The sequence below is a fragment of the Molothrus ater genome, chromosome 9 (genome assembly GCF_012460135.2).
Source record: "Molothrus ater isolate BHLD 08-10-18 breed brown headed cowbird chromosome 9, BPBGC_Mater_1.1, whole genome shotgun sequence".
Lineage (NCBI taxonomy): Eukaryota > Metazoa > Chordata > Aves > Passeriformes > Icteridae > Molothrus > Molothrus ater.
In genome coordinates, this window is record NC_050486.2 from 23,689,426 (window position 1) to 23,717,302 (window position 27,877).

At 41.5% G+C, this 27,877-nt stretch overlaps 1 protein-coding gene across 1 annotated transcript in view; it reads right to left on the reverse strand.

The window, feature by feature from the left end:
* LOC118689748 (BEN domain-containing protein 5) overlaps positions 1-27,877 on the reverse strand; it is an 884,006-nt gene that overhangs the window by 151,547 nt on the left and 704,582 nt on the right. The window contains exon 8 of the mRNA XM_036388182.1: positions 27,575-27,689. Within this exon, the coding sequence (XP_036244075.1) occupies positions 27,575-27,689 (115 nt within the window). The remainder of the gene's footprint in view (positions 1-27,574; positions 27,690-27,877) is intronic.

Consider the following 27,877-nt stretch of genomic DNA (forward strand, 5'->3'; position numbering starts at 1 on the left):
CACACAATGGTTACACAATATGTTTTTCTACCCCTAATTCAGCTGAGCCCCTTTCCCACAGTCCCTTTCTGTCCCTTAGCCAAAGTACTAGGCCTGAGCCAGGGTTTTACAAGGCCTTCCCTTAATGTTTTATATGCAACAGGGTTTTATTAGGTTCTCCAGATGGAGATTAAGTGATCTATGGAATCAATCTGTTTTCTGACAGACCCTGAATTTTGTTGAGGTTCATTTCCAACAAGATTGCACAAGTTTGTACTTAACAAACAATCCTGCAATGCCTATAAGAGCACTAGGATAAGATAAGCATGAGATATCCCAGTCCAGTTTTTGAGAAGCATTCTCTAAGGGTTTGGATGGAGAAAAGGGATTGTGTAGGGTTGTGCTGTTGTATCAGTGAACATTCCCTCCTGTTTCTTCTACCCCTTACCACCTGTAACTAAAGATATTTTCCTCTCAAATCTGTCTTTATTCTCACTTTAAATTTCAAGGTTATCTGGCCCACTGGGTGTGTTACATATGGCTGTCCAATTAAAGAGAGAAGATTAACCTTATTCTATTAGATTATTTTAACACCTGCCAGGTGACTGCTTTAGTAAAGGGCCAATGTGACCAAATCAGTTAACAAAACTCCTATCAAAAAATCTAAACCCAAACAAAATACCACACCAAAACCTCCAGATTATTTCATTTTTGGAAAGTCCACCAGAAACTGAGAATGTTGCAAGTGTTCTTCCCAGAATCACTACCATAATAAACTAACATTTCAAAGCAGAAATAATACCAGTGTTATGTTTGTCACATAACATTTCAGAAGATGGCAAAGAAGCTGTAAAGTCCTGCTCTGTCTCTGATTGCAATCAATAAAAAGCCCAGATGCTTCAGAAGGGAGTTAAATCAGGCTGAGATTTTTCCCAATCACTTGTTAATTTAAAGGGCAGAGTTTTACCACCTGAGCTTCTCTGTGTGGTGCTGCCTCAGCCCAAACAACCCAGAGAACGAGGAACCATTTGACAGCATGGTGGTCTCTGGTCCATTTCCAATTCCTACCTCAAATCACTTAGGCTTTAAATTGTCCACAGTCCCAGCAGTTGGGCACACTGTCCACCCCAGAGGGGAAGAGGCCTGGCAAAGAGACATTTCTCACGATGCTCCATGACCCCTCCTCTTCCTAACTCAAAGCCACATGAGGGGGATTTGGTGCCATCCCATGGGACATGGGTCACTGGTCTGATTTGGATGCTCATTGGATGCAGAGGAACAGGAATGTAAAGCACTCAAAGTGTGGCTTCTATCAAAGTGTGGCTTCTATCCATCACTGCAACAAACCAGCAGAATGTGATTTGATACCAAGCCAAGCTGAAACTACACATTTTGGTTCCTGAGCACCGAAACATCTTATTGCAATGAATAATGGTGCAATGATAGATTAGTTTGAGAATCCTGATGAGAATATTAGAGCTGAAAAATTTAAACCTTCAGGGATTCAGAGGTGGTTCTTTTGTTTGGGGGGTTTTTGTTTGTTTTTTGGGTTTTTCTTTTTTCTGTTATGCCTCAAAAATAGGTGCAAATGGGTGTAAAATTGTCAGAAAAATTTATTATTATACCCTTTTCTGAGATGTATAAAAGAATGTAACAATTACTAAACGCAGGTAACTGTTCAAGAAAAGAGATGAGGATGAAACACCAGGAAAAATGAAATCTTCTGGTAATTGTTATACAGAAAGACCAGGAAAACGTTCAGGAGGAAGTTGATCATGGAAGGATTTGGGTTGGAAGAGATATTAAAGACCATTTAGTTCCACCCCCTGCCAGGGGCAGGGACACCTTTCACTAGACCAGGTTTCTCAAAGCTCCATCCATCCTTGAGCGATTTTGGGGATGGAACATCCACAGCTTTCAACCTCCATTGAAAAGATTATATGATGAAGTCAATTTTAATTAGGCAACAGAGAATTCAAATGAGGGGAAAGCCCTCCCACATTATGACTTTTTTATCCATGGAGATTTTCAAATCTTGCCTGTAAATACCCTAAGTAACCCACACAACACTGAAGTTAGCCCTGCTTTGAGAATGGACTGAAGACCTCCAGAGGGCTACACTAAACACTTTTTCTTTATAATTCTTTTAAAGTCTCAGGCACAGGGAAAGTTTCACCTGCTGCTCATACCTCGGTGGACACCAGAGAACCCTGCTGTGGGACAGGCGACTTCACAGGCTCACAGAATTACTTTTTTTTTTTTTTTCTGCATATTTGCAGCCTCACACAGTTCAGCACCCTCGAGATAAAATCCTATAGCAAAAATGTACAATGAATGGGAACATATATGAATGGGAAGCAGAGGAGCAAACAAATTTCAATTTCAAGCTTTCATGGCTTAGCATAAACAAACACGAAACAATTCATCCTCAAAATATAGGGGTGGGAGGGGGATACTGACAGTGTCCTCAAGACACACACGGAGACTGAGAATGAGGGAGCCTGGAGCGAAGAGAACATTTCAAAAACTCTTTAAAGTCTTGGGAAAGTTTGAAGCAAAGATGAAACTTTCCTGATTCATTCAGTGGGTCTGCAAAAACAATTCTCTTCATCCACTGCCAGCCCCCAGACTGTCAAAAATAAGCCAGCTCTGTCAAATGTTGTTTTCTTCTTAACAAAAATGAGCTTTTAAAATATCCGTCAAAATTTGGGATGGGTGAACAGATTTTGAAAAAATAAGAACAGTCTAATAACTTTCTAGAGAAAGATGCAGAAATAGCTTCTAAAGGACTCACACTGAGCTAATTCTCTTTATGAGCCTGCAAAGTCTATTTAAATTTTATATATTCCTCTCTTTTATTTTTCATAAATTCATCCTCTGCCTGCATCCAAGCTGATGCGGGAGCAAAACTCAAAGCCCTCATCTGGGATGGTGCCCCATTTCTACACCTTTTAGCAACAGGGAGTGCAGTGATCTGGAGGTGAATATGAAGTGATTAGGGAGATGGTTTCCTTCTGTTACAGGCTCTTGTAAACATTCATTTGAGCTGTAAATGGACAAAGGAAGAAAGTTCATCTTCCCAGCGGATCTATCCATTAGCTTGTTGTATCCCACACCATACAACCATACAACAGTGATTAACTGTGCAGGTTCTGGCTGTTTTAGCACAATGTCATCCTCCTGACAGGCTCAGAAATCAATCCCTCCAGTCATATTCCACCCTGAAAATTAGTTCAGTGTTTGGCAGGCATGAAAGGAATCTCTTCAGCAGAACTGTTACCTGGGTTGTTCAAGGCAGGACTAAGAGCTGAGTGCTGTGGTTTCCACTGTGCACACATTTAGTTCTTTGATTTTGGTAGCCAGTGCTCCAAAAACCTTGGAGTTGTTCAGAAGTTGGTTCTTGTTCCCTCCTGACAGAAAAATGCAGGGCCCACATGTTTGTAAGGTTCTCAAAATGTGATTATTGGAAGCATGTAGGGAAAAGAGCAATTCCTTACCTTCAGAATCAAACAATTCCTCTGCACTGGCTTGACCTAAATGTCTACCAAGAAAGTTGTGGTATCTCTATCCAAAACTTACAAGGCAGAACTAACAAAATAAACCAAATATGGGTCACTCTGTCCATGCATGGGCTTGAAAAAGATTGTGGAGGTAAACAAATCCGAGGATGACAAAAATTTAAATGGTTCACCTGCAGTCAAAGCCCATGGAAAGAGCAGTTTCATGGCCAGGAAGAGACGGAAATTACTTTCTCCACTTTAAAAGAGAATTTATTGAAGCCTTGAAGACAAGAACAGAAGCAAAGAAAACAAAAGAAAACAAAACAAAACAGCCCAGAAGAGCTCTGAAAATCCAATCTCTCCCATCAGCCTCTGGAAAATGGATAACCTATGCGTGGTATGATTGAATTTCTCTGTTTCATCACCCTAGTGGAAGCATCTTGTATGAAACTCTGGTTTATGAATTGAGTTTTGAGAGGGACCTGGGAGAGTAGGAGTTATACCAATCTAATCAGGATGTGACAAACACATGCATCAAAATGTTGCATTGTCAAGATCCAGAAGCCACTTAATTCCAGAAAGATTTTAAAGTTGAGAAAGCAGCTTTGGCAACAGGATTAGAAATGAGGAGAGGGCAGATGAAAATCCAGACAGAGGAAGATAGCTCAATTTTTTTCCAAACCATTCTTTCAAAAATTAGGGCATGTCCCTACATGATTTCTTATGAACTTCTTATGCAAACCTATGTTTTATTCAAATGAAGGACACAGTTGCCTTCTTCCATTTATTGTACCTTCTTCCTAAACATATGCTAATGATGGAATGAAAGATACATGAACTGAGATAAATAACACCATAAAATCCTATAAACTCCACAGGTTAAAATACCACAAAACATTCTGAGCAAAATACCCAACAAAGCAGATTAAATACAAGAATAACATGCAAATGTCATTGCCACAGAGCAGAGAAATGTGCTAATGCCAATGCCACAGGACAGGAAGCAAGATTCATGAGATTGATTTGTGATGGCTCCTAAACAAAAGCAGGGCACAAAAATAGCCTGTGATTATCAATAACATGAGATCAAATCAGAAAGCATGTGCATTAAGAGAGATGGCATCAAATGCTTCCTTCAAAAGAAAAAGAATATCACAATCACTTTGTATTTGCCTGGTCTCAGCTTGCATTTCCTATCTAACTACTGAAGATAGTTTCACAGGATAAGTACAGATTAGCAAAATATTCAAGGTGATTGAATGGATTAGCATTATTGTTTAGCACAATGCAAGGTGATAGGAAAATCCACAGAAAAGAAAGATCTGCTATCTGGACAGCCACTTGAAATTATGTAGCTCACAGGTTGAATTCTTACATTTCTTGTAACATCATCAAGTGTCACAGTGGATGCCTGAAAACATTTCCAACCAAAGAGGGAGATTTAAAGCTGGGGATCTTGAGCAACAGGTGGAACAAGAATTCCTAAGTAAACTGCTATCTTGTTTGTCACACAAATAGAAAATCCATATGCCAGTGCCAGAGGCAAAAAGAACATGTTCTAGCAAACAGCACAAAAAACCCCAAACCCTGAAGAAACATTTGTCTGTAGGGAAGGGGTGGGAAAGAAAAGAAGAGATTAAATGCATCTAAAGAAGTCAAAATTACCTATAGAGTAATTAACTGTGTACTAAATCCCAGCCAGGTAGAAAGCACAAATTCCTGCATCCCCACTATCCTGGCCATTGTAATCATGTCCAGCAGCTTGGGCTGCCCATTTTCCCCACCCTTGTGGAGATACCCACTGTAGCTAACAGATGTACTGATGTGCTATGCTCCCCTCAGGCCCCAAGGATGCAATACCTGATCAAACAGACAGACTGTTTCACACTGTGACAGGGAGATTTGGGTTTTTTCTAGGCATCCAACGTTAATAGAGGTCAAACTGTGAACAAATCCACATAACCTGTGACTAGGGATGGAGATTGCACATTCAGACGTTGCAATTCTACACAGTTTTCTTCACTTCCAGAACCAGAGACTTTGTGCCTCAAGAGCTGAATCAAACCCCCTAAAATTCAGACATCTCTGGTTTGCTTTTCAGGGAGTTTCTTGGAGCATTTCACAAGCATTAATGGAATGTCCTCCAACGGTTCAGTGAGGCAGGTGCACAGAATTAGTTTCACTTTGCACCTAAGACCAAGGAGCAGAGGGGGATTGAGTGAATCAGCCAAGATCACTCTGCTCTTGTCTGACAGAGTCAGAAATAGAAATCAGGATTCCAAAAAAAGTAAATAAAACCTCCCTCCCTGGAATATACAACAAAATATTTGGTTATTTTTGACTGCATGCATCTTTACTGGATTACAGTCAGGAAAGGAAACATCATTGTTCTGAGCAAGGTCACTCCTGCAGCAAGTCCAGGCAGACCTTTAGCCATCACTTGTGTGTGCAAATCCTCAAAAGCAATAAATGTAAATATGAATATTTAAGATCCAAGATACTGGTATAAGGATTTCAACAAATAATAAGCCTTATTTGTTGAAAAAGAGCCCAGTTCCATATTTAGCCCTATCTCCTCACAGGTAATTATGGAGGAAGAGCTAAACAGTAAATGATATTGGCCAAGCAGACAGAGATTGCCTGGTTAGCAAAATTACCTTCAGATGTGAAAAAAAATTTGCCCTACGCTGGGACAGGCAAGTTTAGCCAAGCTAAGGAAAAAAAAATCAGTGTTAATACTCTCTCCAGTGTAGCAGAAGAGCTTAACTGGTCTGTGTGGGGAGGTAAATAGGCAAACCCAGAGAGCTCTGCTTGCCCAAAGCACAACAGACACCTCTCCACTCCACAGAATGCACCATCCAAGCTTAACTGAAAAACTCTTACAGATACATTATTTGGGCTAAAAAGTCTGTTTGCTTTTTACTTCTCCTGACGGTTTTGACAAGATGACTATCAGACAGAGGTTCAGAGAAGATGTAAAGCAAAAAAAAAAGGCCAATTAACAACCTTTTGCTCCTTCAGAAAAATTTGAAACTGCTTTCCAGTAATGAACAATACACAAGCATATCACTGAAAACTGAAAGGTGGCTTACCTGAAGTGATCAGCAAAATAATTGGGACAATTCTCAAACAAAAAAAAAACTTCCTCTCTCCAAATTTGTGTTCATACCTCTTCTGACTTCCCTCCAACCCCTGAATTATAAGTCAAGACTATTTTGCCAACACAGGCCCTTTCTGCATTGGCACTAAACGTTCCCTGCAGTCATTGCTGTGGTCACAGTGCTCAGCAAAGGAGGATCATTAACTTTTTTGAGTAAAAATCTGACATAACAAAAACCTCTTTAGCCCCATTTGCTCCACTGTGCCATGCTGCCTCAGCTTATGCTTGAGGAGATGACAAAAAGTTGAGAAACTTTTAAATGCACGAGGTTAGAAGGAGTTCTGCATAGAGCAGCCCTGGCCAAAAGGCAAGTGTCTACATGACACTTGTAGACGCAAATGACAGCAAAAGAGTTGGATTTACATCACAAGGGACAGGGGGAAAGGAGGAAGATATAAAAGAGCAGCAGATCAGTAACCAATGTAAGAATGTTGGTTTAGTCCTTTGTAGCAGTTCCCATGTTCTTGAACACTTCACTGCTAATCAGACTGACCATTCATGTATAGATACTGAGCCAGAATTAGATCCTAGATACCTACATCCAGTATGATTATACTTTCTTAGAAGAATAAATTTTTTAAAAATCCAGAGTGCTGATCCACAGTCAGTATAAATTAGTACAAGTGTTGGCAATCGGATGCTGTGGATATCAGTAAATTTGAAACTTGAGTCAGATCTCCTGACTCTTTTTAAACAGCTTAAGAGAGGCAGGATAAATCTCACTCTAACCCCAGCCCCAAGTTAACAGGGTTACAGAAATCCTGTCAAATTGCAGCTTATCCCACTGACCATGGATGACACAAATCACTTTCTGGGAACACCCCACTGACCACAGCCAGCTCTACAAGTCCAGAACACCTGACTAACTTTTTGATGGCCAAGCCTAAACAAAACTAATCCAACCTGCTCATTCAAAAGTGTATTTAAAGTGTAGGTGGTGTTATACCTACTAAGCAAAATCCAGAATCTACAGGGCAAGATCTGACAGCAAGAAGACAACAATCCCCTAATCAGGTACACAAAATTTTTCAGGCTTTTCAAAATACTAAAACCCCAAGGGAAATTTTGTCCTCAACCAACTTCAAGTCAAGTTTTACAACCCAATGAGGTACACAGTTTTTTCCACTGAGTTTTTACGAATGGAGCATGCAAACCTTTGAAATTCTCTCATGGCTCATTTGTAGGCATCTCACTGTATCCCAGTGAGAGTGGATGAGAGGGATAATTGAAAATGGGACACATGGGCATCAAAACAAGCAAAATGACCCCCTCCTTTCTCTTTTTCCTTTTCTTCTGGTTCATGCTTCTAAATGAAATCCCAGGCTGCCTTCCAACTGCTACTCAGAGCTGTCACAGAGGAGGAACACGTAGAGAGCACTAAACCACTGACCTATTTCCATCCTTTGAGCTGCTGTGTCTAAACCCCTCGTTCTGAATTCTGCGCACACACATGCACATGTGCACAGCAATTTCCCTGTATACTCCCACGAGGAACTATTTCCAACATCTAACCTCAGCTCCTAGAGGAGCTCTCTGCTGCTTCCTGAACAGCTGTTAACCCCACGGCCTCAGTGCCCTCCATAATTAGGTTAACTTTTGGGAGTCTACCCTTTGGGGAAGACAATAGCAGCTTTGGCTCACTGACCCATCTTTTCTGTTCTCCACTGCATACTGCTCTATGTCTGAGATATTTGTATACAGGGATCCTTTCATCTCTTTTAAAAATGCAAGCGTGCAAAGCACCGCTGCAGAGCGAATAAATCGAAAAAAGCTCATTAATATGTGCAATTCATGCACACAGCAAAAGACCACTGAAAATGAAACCAAGTGGCTTGTGCCTTCCTACAGCACCTAAATCACTGAAATAGCAAAAGGTGTCAGAACCTGAGGGTTCTCAAACCCTCCCTCCCCCTTTTAGAGTTAAATAAAAAATAAAAGAGCGTTGTTACCCTATATGACTTCTGTGCTACTTATGTCACTTCCTAGGAAGAAGCAGCCACTGTCTTACTGATCTTGGCTGAACTTCAAAGATACAGAAAAGTTAATTGGATGAAATGAGGCTTCCAAAGAAAAACTTTGTGTGAAAAGCTCTTCAACCAAAGATTTACATGCAATCCAAGAAGCCACAATATGGAGTGGCAGCAGCATTATTAATGTTGTAGAGGAATGCATAATGCTTGGGAGAAAACTTTCCTCTGCTCTTTTTCCTCCAAAATGTTTCATTCTTTTCCTTTTCCCCTGCCCCGCCTTCAATTTAAAGGTGTATAAAATAAGAAATGTAAAGAAAGCTAATGAAGGTAATACGGAACATTAAACCAGAGATTATTTTTTAATATGGCCATATTATTGGCCCCTGAGAAAGGATAAAGTAAATGTTATTCCATTTTTATTTCTTGTTATAACAGTACTCTGGCAAAAGGGAGTATAATTATTACACCTGAAGCTTTGTATCATTCTTCCCATAAGTTTTCTATTTCTGCTTAATGTGGGTTTGTACTGGAGGAAGCCCTGGTCATCAGAGTACTGCACAATACAATTGTCTTCTGGGGAGTACAGCACACTCCTGGAGGAGATTTTTAGACAGTTATGCAGAACTGGACCAGAAAACTATACTTCAAGTGGCCCAGAAAATTGTGATCAACCTCAGAATATCCACATACTATGAAGTCAGGGGAAACCTTCTTTTTATCTAAGCTGGCTTTTTAAAACAAGGGATTATATTATACCAACAAACTTCTACAGTCACCCCGATAAGGTAGGAAAAAGTTTGGTCTCCACCTGCAGTCCTCATGAGGTGACACTCTGTTATTTGCACTGGCAGCTTCTTTCCCCATTTGAAACATTTACTTTCCTGTATGAAAGCCAAATATTTTTGCCATATCCTCCTCTGCTAAAGTTGTGATCACCCGCCTTGCCCCTCTGACTGAGCCACGGTGGTGGGTCAGCTTCCTGCATTAAACAAAATTATCTCCTTTATCTTGTTCTACAAGGCAGGTTTTCCAGACCTCAGGCAGATCTTTGCATCTCTCTCTCACATCTCAATTTTAAGCCTCCCAAAGCAGAGCCAGTGCAGCAAGGTTTATTATTGTCTAGGTGGGAGCCCAGTGGCCCCAACAAGCTGTTCCACTATCTGAGTGCAGTCCTCAGTGCTCAGGAGGGTGTCACATAAATAAAAGGTATCTAACATTCACTCCACTCTGCATTTCCACATCAAATGGTGGCAAACACAGCAGTGGCACATCATCCAGGGACAAGAAATCAGTACAGAAACCACCCCAACACAGACTAATGAGCAAGGAGAGAGAGAAAGCCCCTCTCCTCCTCAGCCACACTCAGAGCAGGTTTCAGCTCCTTCACTCTGGCTCTGCTCATGCCCAGAGTATCAAATGTCATTGTGGCTCTGCTCTCTTGAACTCTGTCCCCTCTCAAGCCAAGGATTGCCACAGAAGCTCTCACCAATGATAATCTTGGCATGCGTGTGACAGACGCCACGTCCTGTCTCCCAGCCATAGGGCACCAAACTCTTAATTTCTTGTTAGCAGATTCAGTCCCATGAAAAGTTGCTGGAATAAAAGGGAATTAGGCACAAGTTACCTTTAAAAATATGTCCCAGAGCAGCTACAGTCCAGGTACTCAAATTAAAGCAAGTGTCATTGCTTGAAAGGTAATTGAAATGCCAAAATCAGTATGAGAATTTGTGCTAAGTCGTCTCTCAGGACTACACCAAGGCTCGTGATTCAATTAGGTATTACAGCACTAAAGCCAGACCTTCACTCCTAATCTCTGGGCAGAGGATTCAGTATTTTAGAGATAAAAAAAAGCAAATGACAGCACTTTCTTCCTCCTGTTCAGGTCTATATCCAAAAGGCCTGTTCTGCAGCTTTTTTAGGAGATTAGAAGACTGTGTCTCCCACACACTGTAGTTACAGAGGTGTGTTATAAGGCAAATGCCCATTCCATTAAACCATCTGTGAAGGTTTTTTTTTTTTTCTTTCTTATTTTAAGTCAGGATAAAGCAAGTTCTAAAAGGGGATTGATAAAGAGGGTTTGAGAACCCTCAGGTTCTGACACCTTTTGCTATTTCAGTGATTTAGGTGCTGTAGGAAGGCACAAGCCACTTGGTTTCATTTTCAGTGGTCTTCTGCTGTGTGCATGAATTGCACAAATTAATGAGCTTTTTTTGAACTCAGATTGGTAAAGCAAGATCTAAAAAGGGAACTCAGATTGTAAATCTTTTAGGACAACTAGAGTCTCCAGTGCAGCCTTAAAACATGCAGCTGTTACATTCTTGTTATTTACAGATCTAAGAATTTCTTGCAGACACTCTGGATCCTACTTGCTGTAGCATCAACTGTGTCCAGAAATGCAACCTCATGTAGAACTACATCCATGTGCTGAAGAAGAATTACAGAGCTAGTTATAGAAATCTGACCTTACCAGAAAACAGATATTTTGGATTCTTTTAATTGATAATCTGCACAAAAGTCCTATTTAGCAAACAATTTTTTAAACAAAGGGAACCATCTTAAACTATATATACCAAATATTTCTGCCTTTTTATTTTTTTGTTTTTTCATCAAACAGCCCTAGAAACCCAGGATTCCATAAAGTTCTTGGGAGAATTGTAACAGTCTCAAGAGAAAATAAAAAAAAAAAAGGGAGATAGTAAAGCAAGACATAATTGTCTCCTGCAGCTGAACACACTTCTTGAAGTTCCATTCCCTATATTCTGTGTGTCCTGAGATGCCCCATCCTGCCCCAAACCAGATCCTCAGCTAACAGAGGACAGAGGCATCTGCTCTGGTCCCAACACTGGTGCATCTATGCCTGCAGGCAATCCCTTGGGAAATTCTACTTGCAGCTGGTTTACACCTACTCCTCCTCTTAGGATCACTCATGCAAAGGAACAAAATCCAGTGACAGGGGCTGTGGGAGATGAGGAATGCCAAACAGGCCACCAACACAATGCATCTGAATGGAAACAAGCTGTAAGACTGCAATCAGAGGAGGAAATGTCATCCATCTAAAAATCCACTTGCCCCTCTATTTCATTTACAGGACAAATAACTGTAGAGCCTTTCCATGGCACCAGTGAGGTGCCACACTCTAAATTCCAAAGCCAAACATTGCGAGACTATTTCACTCTCTGATTTGAGAGGTGCTATAAAGGACCTGGACTATTAAAAGCTACTAAACAATCTTCATCTGCACTCCAGAAGCCTTTGAGATGTCTCAGGCACAGTAACCTCAACTTCAGCACCTGAGGACTACAAATTGCTAATGAAAACCACAAGCCCCCAAATCCAGGGCAGAAATCTAAGGCTTTCCTCAAGAGTAGAGCAGGAGGCACAGCCAGGTACCTGAGCCACATCCAGCTCCAGCAGGATGGAGTGAGGAAGGCACAGGAGCTTGGGAAGAGCACAGAACTGATGTCCAGACTGCATTTTCCCTGAGGTGTTCTGAAAGTACTGATTTAACAGATATGGACTGGTATAAAACAAAGCTCTTACTACCAGCCAGTTATATTAAAGTAATTCCAACCATGTAAATGACCACTTGGCATTTTTACTGTATTTTGTCACTGGCACTAATTCTAATTTGCAAGGTAACTTCTTCAGCTATACAGTATGATAAACACATAGAGAGAGAGAAATTTAGGTGGCCACTTTAGTTAAGATGACCAAAAGCAAAATATTCTGTTATTGACAGAACTCAGTACTAACCTTCACCTTCACCACTGGTGAAAGTCACATTGAGACCATTTAAGCTCTCAGAGTTTAATACAATTTATAATCTAACGATATAGGAAAATACTTTATTGTTTCCAAGACTAGAGAAAAAAGATGTGGACTGAGATACCCATTATTAAGGATGTGGCCACATTCTTTTCTTTGCTTACGACAGCCCTCAGTCATGGCCTGCATCCAACTTAAATAATTGTTCCAAATTCCATGTATCAGCCTTTTATTTTACAGGTTGGAGATTGTATCTTTATAATAATAATTTTAAAAATCTATTTTCATGTTTGACCTTAAATAAAGCACCATGTCTGTAATGAACTTGTCACCTGGGAACAGGCAGGCACAAACTACTTCTGCTCATGCCAGCAATGGTCAAATGGTCAAAGCTGACTTTCCCCTTGCTTCTGCAGACCTGGAACCTCTATAGGGCTCACACAGCTTCAGCTTCTGCTTAAGGCAAATGTTCAGGGAGGCATCAGCAAAGTTAAATGGATTTTCTGAGGAAGTACAACATTTTATTTTGCGATGTTTCTTCCTTACCCTTTTAAGCTTACATGATACCAAACCACAAACCCCTGTCTGCATTGCAAAGTTGAAAGGAAAAGCCTCTAGCTTCCATTGATTCTAATGGAATTCGTCATTTGAAAGGAAGAAATTCTCTCCAGAACTCATAGAATACTTCAATTAGATGGAATGACTTAGTTTGTAGGCACTATGTCAAATTTTTCCAGTCAAACAGTCCTTTAACTCTAAGAAAGACCAAGAAATCATTTGGTATATGGGCTTATTGCAAAAGAAAACTATGAGGACTACACAATAGCTTGAAAATCATCCATATTCAATCCAGAAAGAGGTTACTATGATCATTTTGCTGATCTACCATTCACACACAAAGACCTTTTTTGAAGCCATTCTCATTCACAAAAAAAAATGAACCACCCCACCAAAAAAAAAAAACAAAAACCCAAAACCAATAAAAAACAACCAGAAAACAAACAAAATCCCAAACAGATATTTTAAGAAAATATTTTTATTTCAAACAAAAGCAGTCCATCAGGGAAAACATACCATGTCCCCTTAAAGACTTGAATCTTCTTTTCTTGAGAAGCTGTGTCAAGACATTCAGCTCTGTCATTCCCTCCCCTAATATGGTGAAAGGAACCTTTCCTGTAACTCCATGTTTATGTTCCTTATGTACATGCTCAGATCACAGACCACTGGGTCCCCACATATTGGCCCCAGATCATTCATTCCCTTGCCTGCTCTCTGCTAAACTGAACAAACAAAGCTCCAGGACTGCCTTGTCATAGAACAGCTTTTCTAAAACTATTCTTCCTGGTCTTTAGAACAGGTCAAACCTGTGCCAAGCACAACTGTTTACACATCAATGCACTTGTCTAAGTGGCTTTTGGAAAGCTGAATTTCCGAACGTTCTGGGTGGTTTGATATAGATCCAAGAAACACAGAGGAAAACTGAATGATGAAATGGACTCAAACCCCCAGGATTCCAAGAAACAGAGTATTTTTTCATACATGAATCAGAAATAAAAGTCTGAGGTAGATTGATGGTTCAAAATATTTTGATTTTCTGATCAAGCAAGCTGTGGTTGTCTCCTTCTCCAGCTTCAAGATTAAAAAAAAAAAAAAATCCACCTCAGTTCCTGACTCAGTTCCTCTAAGGTAGCAGTCATTTGACTTCCATAGGAATTTATGAATCCTCAGCTGTGTTGTTACTGTTAACAAGAGCTGACAGTTAAATGCATTTCATTAACAGAAACTAGAATGAGAATGACAAAACTTTAGCAGATCAGATCTGTAATTGAAAAGGTGACCAATGTAAGGAGAAAGAGCTGCCTGCCAGGATTGCACTCCCTCGCCCCCACACTGATAACAGCCTTATCTCCTGCTCGTGGCCTGTCGCTCTCCCACACAAGTTAGCACAGCAGCAGCACGATGGAGATGTCAGGAGCAAACCCATGCCAGCATCAGCTCTCCCTGCACATCAAGAGCAGGAGCAAAAGTAAATCCTGCTGGAAGAATTAAAACCAAAGGTTGTTCCCAGCTGAAAAAGTACAGAAGATTAGCAAGGGCACAGCAGAAAGTTGAGGAGGGTGAAGGGTGACAGGCAATCTGTTAATTGATTCTTTTCAGACTTGGAAGAGCAGGCAGAAGACCCAAGGACAACTGCTGGGGTATAAAACTTGCTGGGAGTGCTTTTGTGGGATAGATATTCTCAATGTGCAGCTTCCTCACTAGCAAGCACTGCCAAAAGATTGACTGGGCCTTGAACATCTGTGGATTTTCTATACCTACTGAACAAACCTACCTCCAGATGCACAGAACGACACTTTGATTCAGATGTAAAACAATGGGTAGAACCATTACACTGCTCAGCTGCAGCAGAATAACAGCAATCCTGGTGCTAGAATGTACTTGATGATTGAACTGGGAGCTGAGTAGAGCTCCACAGATTTGCCCAAGGAGTAAAGAAGAGGAGAACCTCTAAAAGTAATTTATTCTGAAGAAACGCACCTTTTGGGTCAACCATCCTTTTCAAATGTATTTTGTCACTGAAAGCTCCTTCCCTGGGTTCACTAAATTTAGAGTAGTCCTACTCTCAGTGGATATATTAAGGTTATTCAGCCTGATTGTGTAGTTTGCTATTGTGTTCCCTTCCACCAACTGGAGGGAGGGAAAGGACACGTGAAAGAGAGGAAAAAACCTACCACTATTCATCCTATTATATTTAGTGCTCTGTCTTCCCCTGCTGTAACAACTTGCTTGATTGCCTTGTCCCCCTGCTGTGCCATACTCTTTTAGCTCTGAAAGCCCTTGGGAAAGTGAGGATCATTTGTGATACACTTGTTTAGCACCTAGCAGGGCAAGATCTTTGCTTCTGGTCAGCACGGCAGTGTCAAGGCATTATTGACCATCTCAACATTCAGGCTCCCTTGCTGACCTCCTCCTCTTCAAACTAATGTACAAAATTTGTTATTAACAATACAAAATACAGCCAGTCTGAGAGGCTTTGGCCTCTTCTGTGACATCCTTCTTTCAGTTCTTGGAGTCCCAAAGATACAGCCTTACTGTGAGCCCTTCCATGATGCGCCTCACTCACTGCTTTGCAGAGAATCAAATCACAGCTCAGCCTACTCTATGGGCAGAGATTGGTCTTGTAAACAAGAAAAACATGTTCTGTCACTCAGCTGTTACTTGGAGAACCAAAGGAAAAACCCCTGCATCCTTTTCTTCCCCTGTCCATGATGTAGAGGCACCTTAGAGGGGTCAGGCTTTTCCAAGCTCCAACAGAGCTGGCAGAGTCCCAGGATAAATGCTGCATGGTGTTCTGGGAAGCTCCAGTCATTTTCCCAGCATTTGAAGGCCTGAATGGCAGTGATAAAGGGAGGGGGCAGCCAAACCCACCCCCACCCACCACAGCATTCCAGTGCTGTTAGAAACCCAGCTGTTCTCTGCAAACCGACAGGATTTACTGTTCCTGTTTTGGTTAAAGAGACAGACAAAGCTCCCCTTCCCCATCCATTATCATGGTCTAATCTCTCCAGCAAGTCAGCTCCGGGGCTGCATTAGCATTCCAGGCACGGGCAGCACAGGAGCAGCAGGGTTTATGATCTGTGCAGCCCAAGATCAGCACTGCTGGGGGACACCCAGGAGGTGCCCTGAAGTCACCTAAGCCTCCAGGAATGTCCATCCTCCCCAGCCTGGGAGGGGACAAGGATCCACAATCCCTGTCCCTCTCACACAGGCAGAGACACACACACAAGGCTTTTGTGGCCAGAAACTGCATGTCCAGAAATCCCACATCCCCTTTCTGATCCCAGCTCCTCCAAGCTGGCAGAGAGCTCTTCCTCCAGCTCCTGGGCACCAACCAGGCAAGGCCATCAGCTGTCACATCTCCCTCCTCACAGCCTGCCCTGACATCCCCCCTCTGCCTGGCACCAGGGGCAGCAGAGAAATAATCTGCTATGAGATTAATTGCTCCCTGTGCCAGGTCAGCACAGCTAGGATGGCTTCTGTATTTAGAGGGAGCAGAGAGAAAAGGGGTTTGTGGGCAGTTTTTTGCCACGTGTACATAATGGGGTATACCTGGAGCATGGAACAGCTCATTTCCAGATTCTGGCACCAAAAAGCCCCTGTTTTCTTAAATGGATGTGCCAAGTCAGCCAATTTATTACCAAATAGTATAAATAATAGTTTGCTGCTGTTAGGAAACAATAATCCTAAAAATGAGATCACATGGGCACGGCTGCTTTTGAGCACACCAAAACCCATCCAACAAATCACTGGCTGCCACTGTATTTCATTTCCAAGACCCCCAGAATCACTGCACAACAGCCAACTACAATTTATAGTCTGGATTCAGAATTGCTTTATGTCCATCCCACCCAATCTGCCATGAAAAAGGGATCCTTCTCTGCTCATTCCTCTCTTCTGTCTGGGTCCCACTTTTCTGGCTGCACTGGGAGACAAGTGAGAACTGTTTTGTCAGGCTGGTTTTCTGTGGGATCAGTATTTTTCTAGCTCACAGCACTGCCACACAAGCACCAGTCCTAGCAAAAAGGAGATGGCAGGGATGCACAGCCAGGAGGGAAAACAGAGCTGAACTGCTCCTCTGGGTACCCAGAACACATTTTCCTGAGCTTAAAGCAGCTGTGGAACAGCAGTCTCCCATCTCTCTGTGCTTCAGCAGAAAAGGGATGTGTACTAGTAGCTAAATAAAGTTTCCCTTACAACCACAAACTAAATTTTCAAATGAGCACCAGGACTAGTTTTTAAGAGCTTGATGCCTTGCAAGCTCCTTAAACTCAATATTTAAACATGTTTCTTTTGGGACAATTCCCTTACAAGAATTAAGCCAAGCAAAATGTTTTTTTCCTTCAAACAGAAAATGAAACATCACAACTCTGAACCACTTAGAGGTGCTTCACAAGGCACTTCCAAATCACAAAGAGATTCCAGTGTCTGGGAGTCAATGTGCTGACCAAGACATGTGAGTGGGAGCTTTGGGCAGGTGTCTACCTCTACACTCCTGAGAAGGGATGCACATCCTCAAATTCTTTAATCTTGCTTCATTAATACAATATTGGTTTAGATAACGAATGCTTATTATTTAGCTTTGTCTCAGGATTGTTTTGACATTACATGACACTGCCCTTAGGACCAATATTATAAATTAAACAGCAAGCTGCCATCATTTTAAGTGCTGCAATTTTAAAAATTAAAAAAAAAATAAAAGAACAGCTGTCACCCAGGAAAAGAAAACAACAAAAGTAGAACCTAAACAAACATTCCCTTAGGCTGCTATTGTTTTCCTAATAGCTTGGATGGTATTTCACCATCCCCACCCACACAGCAGCAGTTGGAATGGGAAGACTGGACTTTTCTATTGCCAGTTGATAAATTATTTCCCAATTTAAAGTATTGAACCCCTCCCTTGTAAAGCATTATAACTGTATTATATATAATTATAACTACAAGGAAAGAGGCTCTAGCAGAGATCATGGGAGTGATCAGTAGTTGCTGGTGATCTCATGTAAATGGTTACAACTTCAAAAAATTCCTGGATGTCTGTCCAGAGGGGTCTTCAAGAAAAGTTAATCCCTGTACAGCCTTCCCTGGCAGCTGGTGAATCTGTGCAGGTGAACAGATGTGGCTGAAATGGGACAGTGGAAGTGAGAAAAGACTGAAAAAGATGAGATGCTGCTTGGGGTGGAAGAGTCTGAAACTGGGAAGCACTCAAATCACAAGCTGGGCCTTTTTATGTTCACAGACTACAGGCAAAACACCTTCCTCACTCTCCCTCTTTAGGCTGTTCACTCAAAAGGAACTGTAGGTGCTCTCATGAAGGCAGAATTTGACCTCTAATTGGTAATTTCTAGAGTTAAGGGAAAAATTTCCCCCCTTGACTTGCAATTTCCATTTTTCACTTAATTGTTGCCTAGACAATCCCCGCTGGCACAAGCCAGTACTGGAGTGTAACCTGTAAAGCTAAAATACAGAAGTAGCCTGGTTCTGCTCCATGCACCAGCTGAGAGAGGGGCCCCAGTTCTCTGAGAGTCACAGAATCATAGAATAGTTCAGCTTGGAAGGGACATTTAAAGGCCATCTGGCCCATCTGCTCCCCAAAGAGCAGGGAGATCTGTAACTAGATTCTGTAACTAGGTCAGGTTGCTCAGACCCCCAGAAAAGGGAGATCTGTAACTAGATCAGTTTGCTCAGACCCCCATCCAACCTTGGAAGTTTTCAGGGACCAGGCTTTTACCACCTCTTTGGGCAACCTGTGCCTGTGTCTGACCACCCTCACCCTAAACATTTTTTCCATTATATTTAGTCTGAATCTACTTTCCTTTATTTTAAAACCATTACCAGCTGTTTGTTTTGTTGCTACAGGCCCTGCTAAAAAGGCTTTTTGTAAGCCCCCTTGAAGCGTTGAGAGGCAGCAATGAGGTCTCCCTGGAGCCTTCTCCAGGAATTCAGGAAGTTCTGCCAAGTACTACAATGGTCCTGTACTCCTCACCAGCAGTCAGGACAGAGAAATCTCTACCAAAGTAACTCCTGCAGATGGGGTAGAATGGAGGAGACTACTTGGGGAACAACCCAACCCAGGAACTGTGTTAGAGAGGGAAAACCAAACAGGGGCAAGGGCAGGAGGGGGAGAAAGCCCAGAGAGAACCAACACAAGCTCCTGAGTCACAGAGCTCATCCTGGGCACCTCCCTGAGCCAGACCTTCAGCAAAACAAGAGCAGCACAAACCTTGTTTGGGGGAATGGAGGAGACAAACAGGAATTGGAATGGGGATTGTCCCCACTGGTGACATCTACACCTTATCCCAGGCCATCTCCTCTTGGGACAAGCACCCAAAGGACCTCTCTGCTGCCCTTTGCCACTGCACTGGCACTCCCCTCTGGTTTGCAAAACCAAAAACAAAGATCCACAGCACGCTGGCAGAAGTTTACTGTTGTTCACATAATTAAAAAAGAAAAACCAACACAATAATAACCCCAAATAAAACACAAAAGCAAGGCAGTCAACCCAAAGGAAAAAATCACTGGAGAATTGAGTCCTTTGTTTGCTGCTATGAACAGAACTAAGAAGTCCAACCACCAGAGATACAAGCCAGATTTATAGAGGAAATTTAAAAAAGAGAAGAAAGCCAAATATGTTTAGTTACTTAACTGAAAGTAAATCTAAGAAACCCAGATGGGATTAGTCAGGCCTAAGATCAGCTATTCAGGAGAGAAAAAAGAGAAACAAATATTTCAACCAAACTGACTTTAACACCTCTGTTAATTACAAATACATTCTGGAAGATAAAGATAAGCAAAAGAAATAAAGTCAGTGAAGGTCAAGAATAGGCTCCTACAGCAGCTTACAGACATAAATGGCACTTAGGCACAAAACTTTGATTCACTTGGCTGGGATTCATGAGCTGGGTGCTTATTCTCTGCATAATGGCTCAAAGGTAATAATCACAAATGGTTCTATTTAAATGGAAAATAAATAGCCCTGTCTCTTTAAGGACATCATGTCTCATTCTCAGTGGAATAGTAGCAGCTATAAAAAAAGCTATGATTTCAGTATTTCTTGTTATGACTTCTCTCCTCGCTCGTCTAAAAATAAAAGGCTACTCTGTAGCTCCAGATCAATCTAACTAAAAGAGAAGAATTCGCTTACAAAAACAAAATAGCAGCTCTGACACTAGTTAGGTATTCATCACATGTGGAAATGGCCCATAATGCTGCCTTCAAACCTTTCCAACAAGTTGTATTAAATTAGGTTGGGTTGGGATTTTTTTTTCCTTGCACCAAAAGCAAAATAAATATAGCTTTATTTAATGCTGGTAAAACGTTCAGATTCAACTGGAACCCCAAGGCATGTGGCTTTGTTGTTAAAGCACATATAGTGACTCTATTGATTGGTGCAGTCCTCTGTGCAAGAGAATTTGTCACATCAATAGCAACTGAAAAATACTCAGGAGCTGTAATATGGTTTAAATGAGCAGTTACCACATCAATATAAAGAGCATTTCAACGGCAATAGATAGGAACCCTTTTGCAAACCTAGCATTTGTTTTAAGATAAAGCTTGACAACTTTTTTTTTTTTTTTTTTTTTTTACAAGGAGATTTTTTTAAGTAATGGTGAGCAAAGCAGCAAGCCCTGTAGCTGTCCTGTGGTGACAGCACGCTCTGGGCAATGAAAGCCACGATGGACAGAAAGCTTCCAGATGGGAAAGGAATGGCAATGCCACAAGCCAGGTGGGTGTGAGGGTCACAGATAACTCTGCTGCTCCTTGGGCTTTTCCATTGCTGCTGCCCAGAGCACACCTGGGTCAGAGCTGTGCACCCACCCCTGAGTTTGCTTCCCAGAGCCCCAGCCTGGCACACACGTGAGCTGGGACATGCTGGATGGGACAAGGACAGAAGAGAAGATTCCTTACCCATCCTCAATGCCAAGCAAGAGCTGGGGGAGGAGAAATCTTCTGCCTTTCCTCTCCTTCAGCCACCTGGGAGAAGGTGAACCATGAAATGGCCATTCCCAGTTGAAATCAGATCGAGGTGGGCTCAGAGAGAGACTCACTGGCCTCAATAACATGCAATCCTGTAGCCATGATATTTTCTGAAAAATCCCTTTGCCAGGATTTTCCTCCTGAGGAGCTGAGAAGCCTCAGAGGAAAAAAAAAAATGGTTATCTGCTGCTGTGGAATGCAACATGTGCATCTTTGATTGGCCTCGTGTGGTTGTTCTTAATTAATTGCCAGTCGCAGTCCAGCTGTCTCGGACTCTCTGAGAGTCAGGAGCTTTTGTTATCATTCCACTTCTTTCTTTGCAAGCCTTCTGATGAAATCCTTTCTTCTATTCTTTTAGCATAGTTTTAATATAATATACTATCATAAAATAATAAATCAGCCTTCTAAAAGATGGAGTCAAGATTCTCATATCTTCCCTCATCCTGGGACCCCTGTGAACACCACCACACAATCCTAATTAAAAAGTCAAGCAAGGTGAGGAGAAGTTCAGGAAGCATCCTGCATTAGTGCATCCTGGGCTTGTGGGGTCTGGCACACAGAGCTGGGCTCCCACACCTCCCCAGGGCATGCAGCCTCTGCTTTGGTCACAACTAAATTGAAAAAAAAAATATATAAATAAGAAACACAAGGCAAGGAATGAACCTCCATTTCAAGGGCTGGAGGAATCCCTGTTTTTCAATAATGAGAAACAGTTCTGTGTTTTCCAAGGAGGGAGCACACTTTTCCTGACCCAGTGTGTTTATAGAGTACAATCCCCTCTCAGCCACATCCCTCCTTCCCTTGGGTTAAAGTGCAAGGGACATTCTTGTCATCCAGGCAAAAATCCCACTGAAGGAAGATGAGAAGTGGCATGCGCTGCAAGTTTTGAGTAAGATGAGAAATTTCACACTATCCTGATATCTTCTGGGTAACTGCTTATTTTATGATGACTAATAGGCAATTACTATGGTAATACTGCAATACAACATGTGTGAGGTTTGGAAATGAGAAATTATAGGTAACTACTTTGGACTCATTTCTATGGTAACAAAAAGTAATTGTCATTAAATACCAGTTATATTGCTGCTGTACCTGGTAATTATAGATTTTTTTATGCCCAGTAACATAAATAAAACCAATAAATTTATTCAAAAGGTCCACGATTGTTTACTTATACGTTTCTATATAGAATACACAATGACAAACACCTAATTAGGAAAAATAAACTCCATTGAGAGCTTCATCTTGTCATCTGAGATGGATACCCTGTTTTTCAATTTAAGAAAATGCATGAATTTCACATCTATTAAATGAAGTTAAGGGGAAAAAAACCCTTCTCTGCCAGAAAAATAGGTGAAAAGTAATGAAGAGACAAACAAATTATAGTCTGCATGTGTGGAGCTGTGTCTTACAACTGAATAAGTGATAGTAAAAGCCACCCGACATATCCAGTCCCCCCAAAAGGGACATAAATAATAAAATAATTTGCATAAAGTCTACATGTGCCTTTACTGATAAAAAAAAAATACGAATTACATGTGCACATGAATTTTTTTTACTATTTCTTCAGTCACAGAAATAAAGTCCAGAAAAACATGTTCATGATAAATCTGAAATATTTCACCTGATCCAAAGCCTAGTTTTCTGATTGTATTTCAGACCTTTCAAAATGAATGTTTAGAAAAGGTCAGTTTTTAAACAAATCATGCCATTAACAAACGAAAAATAAATAAGATTCTCCTTTATAAAATGCTGATATGAATGATTTAAAATGTTTCTCAAGCCTTCCCTTTTTTTTTACTGGAAACAGTTTGCTACATTCGACTCCCTTTTACAAACTATTAAAGTCTTTACAAAACTGCATTTCTGAGACAAAAATATACCATTTGCTCAAAACATGAAATCCCAACACAGCTTTCACATGGACACTGACACTGTTTATGGTGAATTTGGTTTTCCAGTCTGGGTAGGGCTGGCCTCCTTTCTGTCCAACAAATTAATTTGTTAACTCTTCACACAAACAAGAGGTAAGGACTATTTGGGTTCAAAAATATTGTCACTGACAGAGAAATGAGAAAGGACTGGAATTGGTGTGTGCCCCCTCCTCCCCGTTCCCACAAATTCTTGCAGTCCCTACAGTCTGACTAGAAGGATACAGCAGTGGTGGGATTTCAGAACATTTCAGCTGATTCATGGCTGTAATTTACTGAAGGCTGATGCTGCCACAGCTCCCCCAGAGAAGGAGCAGAGAAAAGGAATGGGAACACTCACTGGGCCATGCCACAGAGCCTTCAGAGAATGGTCAGGTTATTTCATCTGCCTTGCCATGGCATTTCTGGGGTACCTTTCCCAGACTAAGCAACACATCCCTTTTGGTGCCAGTGTTAAGATTTTGCCTCTGAAAGGTGAGGCTGACAAATTGGAACTAAGCTAAGGCAGTGTGGTACAGTCATCTCGCCTGCAGGGACACATTTCAGCATTCAGCTGCAGAATGCCAGTTTAAGAACAAGCTCTTGATAAAGGAAAGTTCAGGCCAAGCCTGGGGATGCACGACTTTTAAATCAAGAACACTTTTTTTTTCTCCCTTTAGTATACCCCCTCCTCCCTGGGGAAGGCAATATGGTAATGCTGTACTGCAAATAGAGGGAGAAAAGTTGAGAAATCTCTCTTCACTGCACTAGTTTTCCTTCATTTCCTAAAGCTGTTTCACAGTTTAATCCATCAGAGAGGGTGAGATTAGTGTTATGGAGAAACTCACAAATATTTTTATTTTTGCACCACATTTTTTTTAAACTAAAGCTAAAGATCAAGTCGTGCACTACCCCCAGCAAAAGGAGTCCTTCTATTCAGGTGAGAGCTGAGGACAAGTTGTCAGCTAGAAATGAGGGGAAATCATGCTGAAGAGTCTCTATTGTAGCTGGGTCAAACAATGGCATCTTCCTGGGCAATTTAATTAATAAGCCCATGCAGCATAACATCATCCATGCACTGTAACTGCAAAACCAGTTACACTTAGAAGTGTAATGATACCAGGCTTTAAAGACTTCAAGAAAAGGGAGAAGCCTGTCTTCCTGTTTTGGGAAAGACTCTACATCCTTGGCCACAAGCAACAGACAGCAGGTACCTGTCATTATTCTGTATTTCAGGAGCAGCTGGGTATAATCATGCAGCAAGAAAAGGACTTGGAGGGTATTTTTTCCACTGAAAAGAGAGTTAAAAAACAACAAACAAGCAAAAAAAACAATAAAAAACCCCAACCAAACAGAGAACCACAAAAACTTGCATTCAGATTGTGTATAGACTTCCTAAACATTCTGAATTAAAGGAGCTGCTTAATCACCCCTGTACATCCCACAAGGTACCTTTTCTTTTCATTACTTATTGTAGAGGAATGAAATTTTTTGAACTCTTGCATAAACTTGAATAAATCAGTAAAGTCTAGCATCCCATTTCCATGCATCCTGATACACTGAGCTCTGACATTCATTTCCAAGACCATTTCTTTTAGAGACACCTGAATATACCTGCAACATATGAACAGCTTCCTCACAGGTGAGTCTGTGCTTTACAGTTGCAGTCCCAAACTCATTTGCTGTTGGTGATGAAAATTTCACCACATCCAAGTCAGAGTCACAACCCATTTTGTCTGTTGAGAATGAGCAACTATTTGTGGAAAACAGGCAATTCTTGGTGGCATTGTTGCAGAAGCGGCCTAAACTACTAAACCTCAGTTCACAACAACAAAGGAAGAAGGATATTGGATGAGAGCACAGGACTCACACCCTCAGTCAGTCCTGCCTCCCCAAAAACAGCAATGAAGAAAAATCTCACCAGATTAGCTGTTATTATATCACCCTGGCTTGGTGAGTGGTTGGTTCCTGTCCCAATGCCAGGAGAACAAGTCCATCCCATCCCATCATCCCATCATCCCATCCCATCCCATCATCCCATCATCCCATCCCATCCCATCATCCCATCCCATCCCATCCCATCCCATCCCATCCCATCCCATCCCATTCCATCCCATCCCATCATCCCATCCCATCCCATCCCATCATCCCATCCCATCCCATCCCATCCCATCCCATCCCATCCCATCATCCCATCATCCCATCCCATCCCATCCCATCCCATCCCATCCCATCATCCCATCCCATCCCATCCCATCCCATCCCATCCCATCCCTCCTCCCAGAGCTGCTGACACTCTCAGGCTCCTCATGGTGCCTGGGATTCCAGAGGACAGCCAAGTGCATCCAACAGTGCACTTTGCCGGTTGTGCAAGGCTGTGCACTGGTGGGGTAAAAGAAAATCCTCTCTCACACTGGCAGGAGATCAATTTACAAACTCAAGCATGAGGTTTAATTACCCATTTCATTATCTTAGCTTGCATAGTCTGAATGTGAACCTTCAATGAACCAAAGAAATAGTCACCAGCTGCTGCTTTGAGAAGGAGGGAGATAACAGGAAGAAGTTCAAATGCCTAGAACTGCTCTTGCTGCATGTGGCAGCCCTTGGAGGTTATCCCCAGCCAACAGATCTGTGTTAGACCCCACTATGTGGAAAACCTCTGAAAGTCCTATTTATGTGCTAATCTGAACAAAGACCAAAAGAGATGAAGCAGAGTTATCTAGCCAATCACCGAGAAGCCTCAGAGTTAAATTTTCAAATACAAGCAAGTGATCCTTAGAGATTTTTTTAGACATTCATCCAGTAAATTCAAGTAAATAAATTGTGATGTGTTTGTGGATTTTGTATGAGCATGAAATAAAGTGTTTGCTGCAAATTATTCACTCAGCACTAGTTAACTGCAGTGCTGGCACATTACTAGGCTTTTTAATATTCTTCTCAAGATAACAGGTAGCATTTTGCTTATTATCCTCATTTTTAAGTTATTAGTTACATTAGGCCATTTGTAAATACAGTGAAGAATTGCAAGAAAATCAAATGTTTTTTTTTTTTCAACTAGCTCATTAAAATTCTCTTTAGTTCAGGAGGGCTGAAAATCCTGCATATCATGGAAAGTTAAACCAAGAGGACACCACCAAGCTCAGCAATTCCAAATTAATTCACATGCCCTTTCCCACTACCTGGGTTCCCAAAAGGCTTTTCAAGTTCTGAGCCATATGAATGCCTATAAAAAGCTGCATGTCTTTCAAAAACTATAAATAACAGAGCAGGGGAAAAACCCTACAGGGCAAGTGAACTTAGGGGGAAAACAAAAGCTGCTTAATTGCAAGTGGAGTTTGCTTATGTGCACGGCACCTGGAAGAAAGGAAAGTGATGTAATATCAGATTCTAGAGCCATTTTGGGGCTTTTTTTTCCTTTATAGTGACACATTCTGATAAATTCCTGGTGCTGTCTGATGCCACCCCTGCAGTGTCACTGACTGGTTTGGGATTTGCCAAGAGCTGGGTGAGCATCACTGCAGCTGCAAGGAGCCACCTGTTCTGTGAAGTTTCACTCAGAACACACAGAACCACTGTGGAAATCACCCCCACCACTCCCTGCTGCCTCAGCTTAACAATGAGCAAAGAAAAGGAGGGATAAGGAGCACAGATCACAGGACATAAATGCTGGAAAAGACCTCTAAAACCACTGAGCCCAGCCATTAACCCAGCACAGCTAATCCATGTCCCTAAGCACCACACCCACACATTTTTTTAATACTTTCAGGGAGAGTAATTCCACCACTGCCTTGGTTCCAATGCCTGATCACCTTTTCAGCAAAGATTTTTTTTTCCTAATATTTAATCTAAAACTCCCCTGGCACAACTTGAGGCTGTTTCCTCAACAAAGAGCTGCCAGCAGCCCCATTTTCTGCACCTTCTATCTTCCACCTCCTCAGTGGTCTTCTCACCCATACAATAACCCAGCCTTGTTCTGCTTAGCAATGCAACACCTAATTAGATCAGAGCTCAAGGTAGCCTGGCTACAAAGTGAATTGTGTTATTTAGTCTTGCACTGTAAGCAAAACCACATGCAGTATATTTCATTTCTCTGGGGCTTCTCCAGAGAACTGTGTGGTACATGTAATTGCCCCCACAAACAAATCATCAACTAATCAACTGCTTTTCATTATCACCTCCAGCAGCACATTTATTTTGTAAATAAATGCATTAAGAGCAAACAATTTTAGGGAAAACAAAAGATTATCTGAATACGATCTCAGCAGAGGAGGTGGTAAAGTAGTAATTCAGATACTAAAATGGAGCAAAATTAGCATAGGGTGGAATGATTATTCCATTCCATGTATCCCTATCTATTACAGTACAATAACAGAGTGAAATCTGTGACTTTAATGGATGATCTGGGTAGTTTAAGGGAGCTGTGATTGACTGACACATTTACATAGAGGCTGATGAGCAGCATAATGAGTGCATTCATAAAACACAGCTAAGGTCTAACTCTAAGCTGACATTAACTCCCACACCTAGAGGAGCCCTGTACAGCAGATACTCTTGGGGACTTGCTCTCTACCTCCTGGAGCAAACAAATTCCCTATTTTCCCTTTTCCTAGGTGGGAATTTCAGGAAGCACATGGCCATGTGAGAATCTCCAGCTGAAGAGGAATTAATTGAAACAAGTCATATAAGATTAAATGCCAAAACAGTGCAAAGTTTATAAGGCAAATATAACAATAAATGGGTTCATCCCCCACACCATACCTGTAATTTCCTAGGTAAACTCCATCAGGATTGAGCATGGGAGCAATCTTGAACACCAGGTGGTCTCTCAGTACTTTTGCAATTGGATGGTGGCTCACAAGGAAATCAATTATACCTGAAGAAAAAAAAAATTAAAAAGGAGTTTGAAGAGGGGTGTCTGTGACATCAATGATTTCCAGATATCTACTTGAAATTTCACATATAAAAAATTAGAATGATGATTCCTCCTGGCTCCTGGCACTGCTCCTGCTTCCAACAGAACAAACCACTTGCAATCACACAGCACCTGCTTAAAACTGCAAG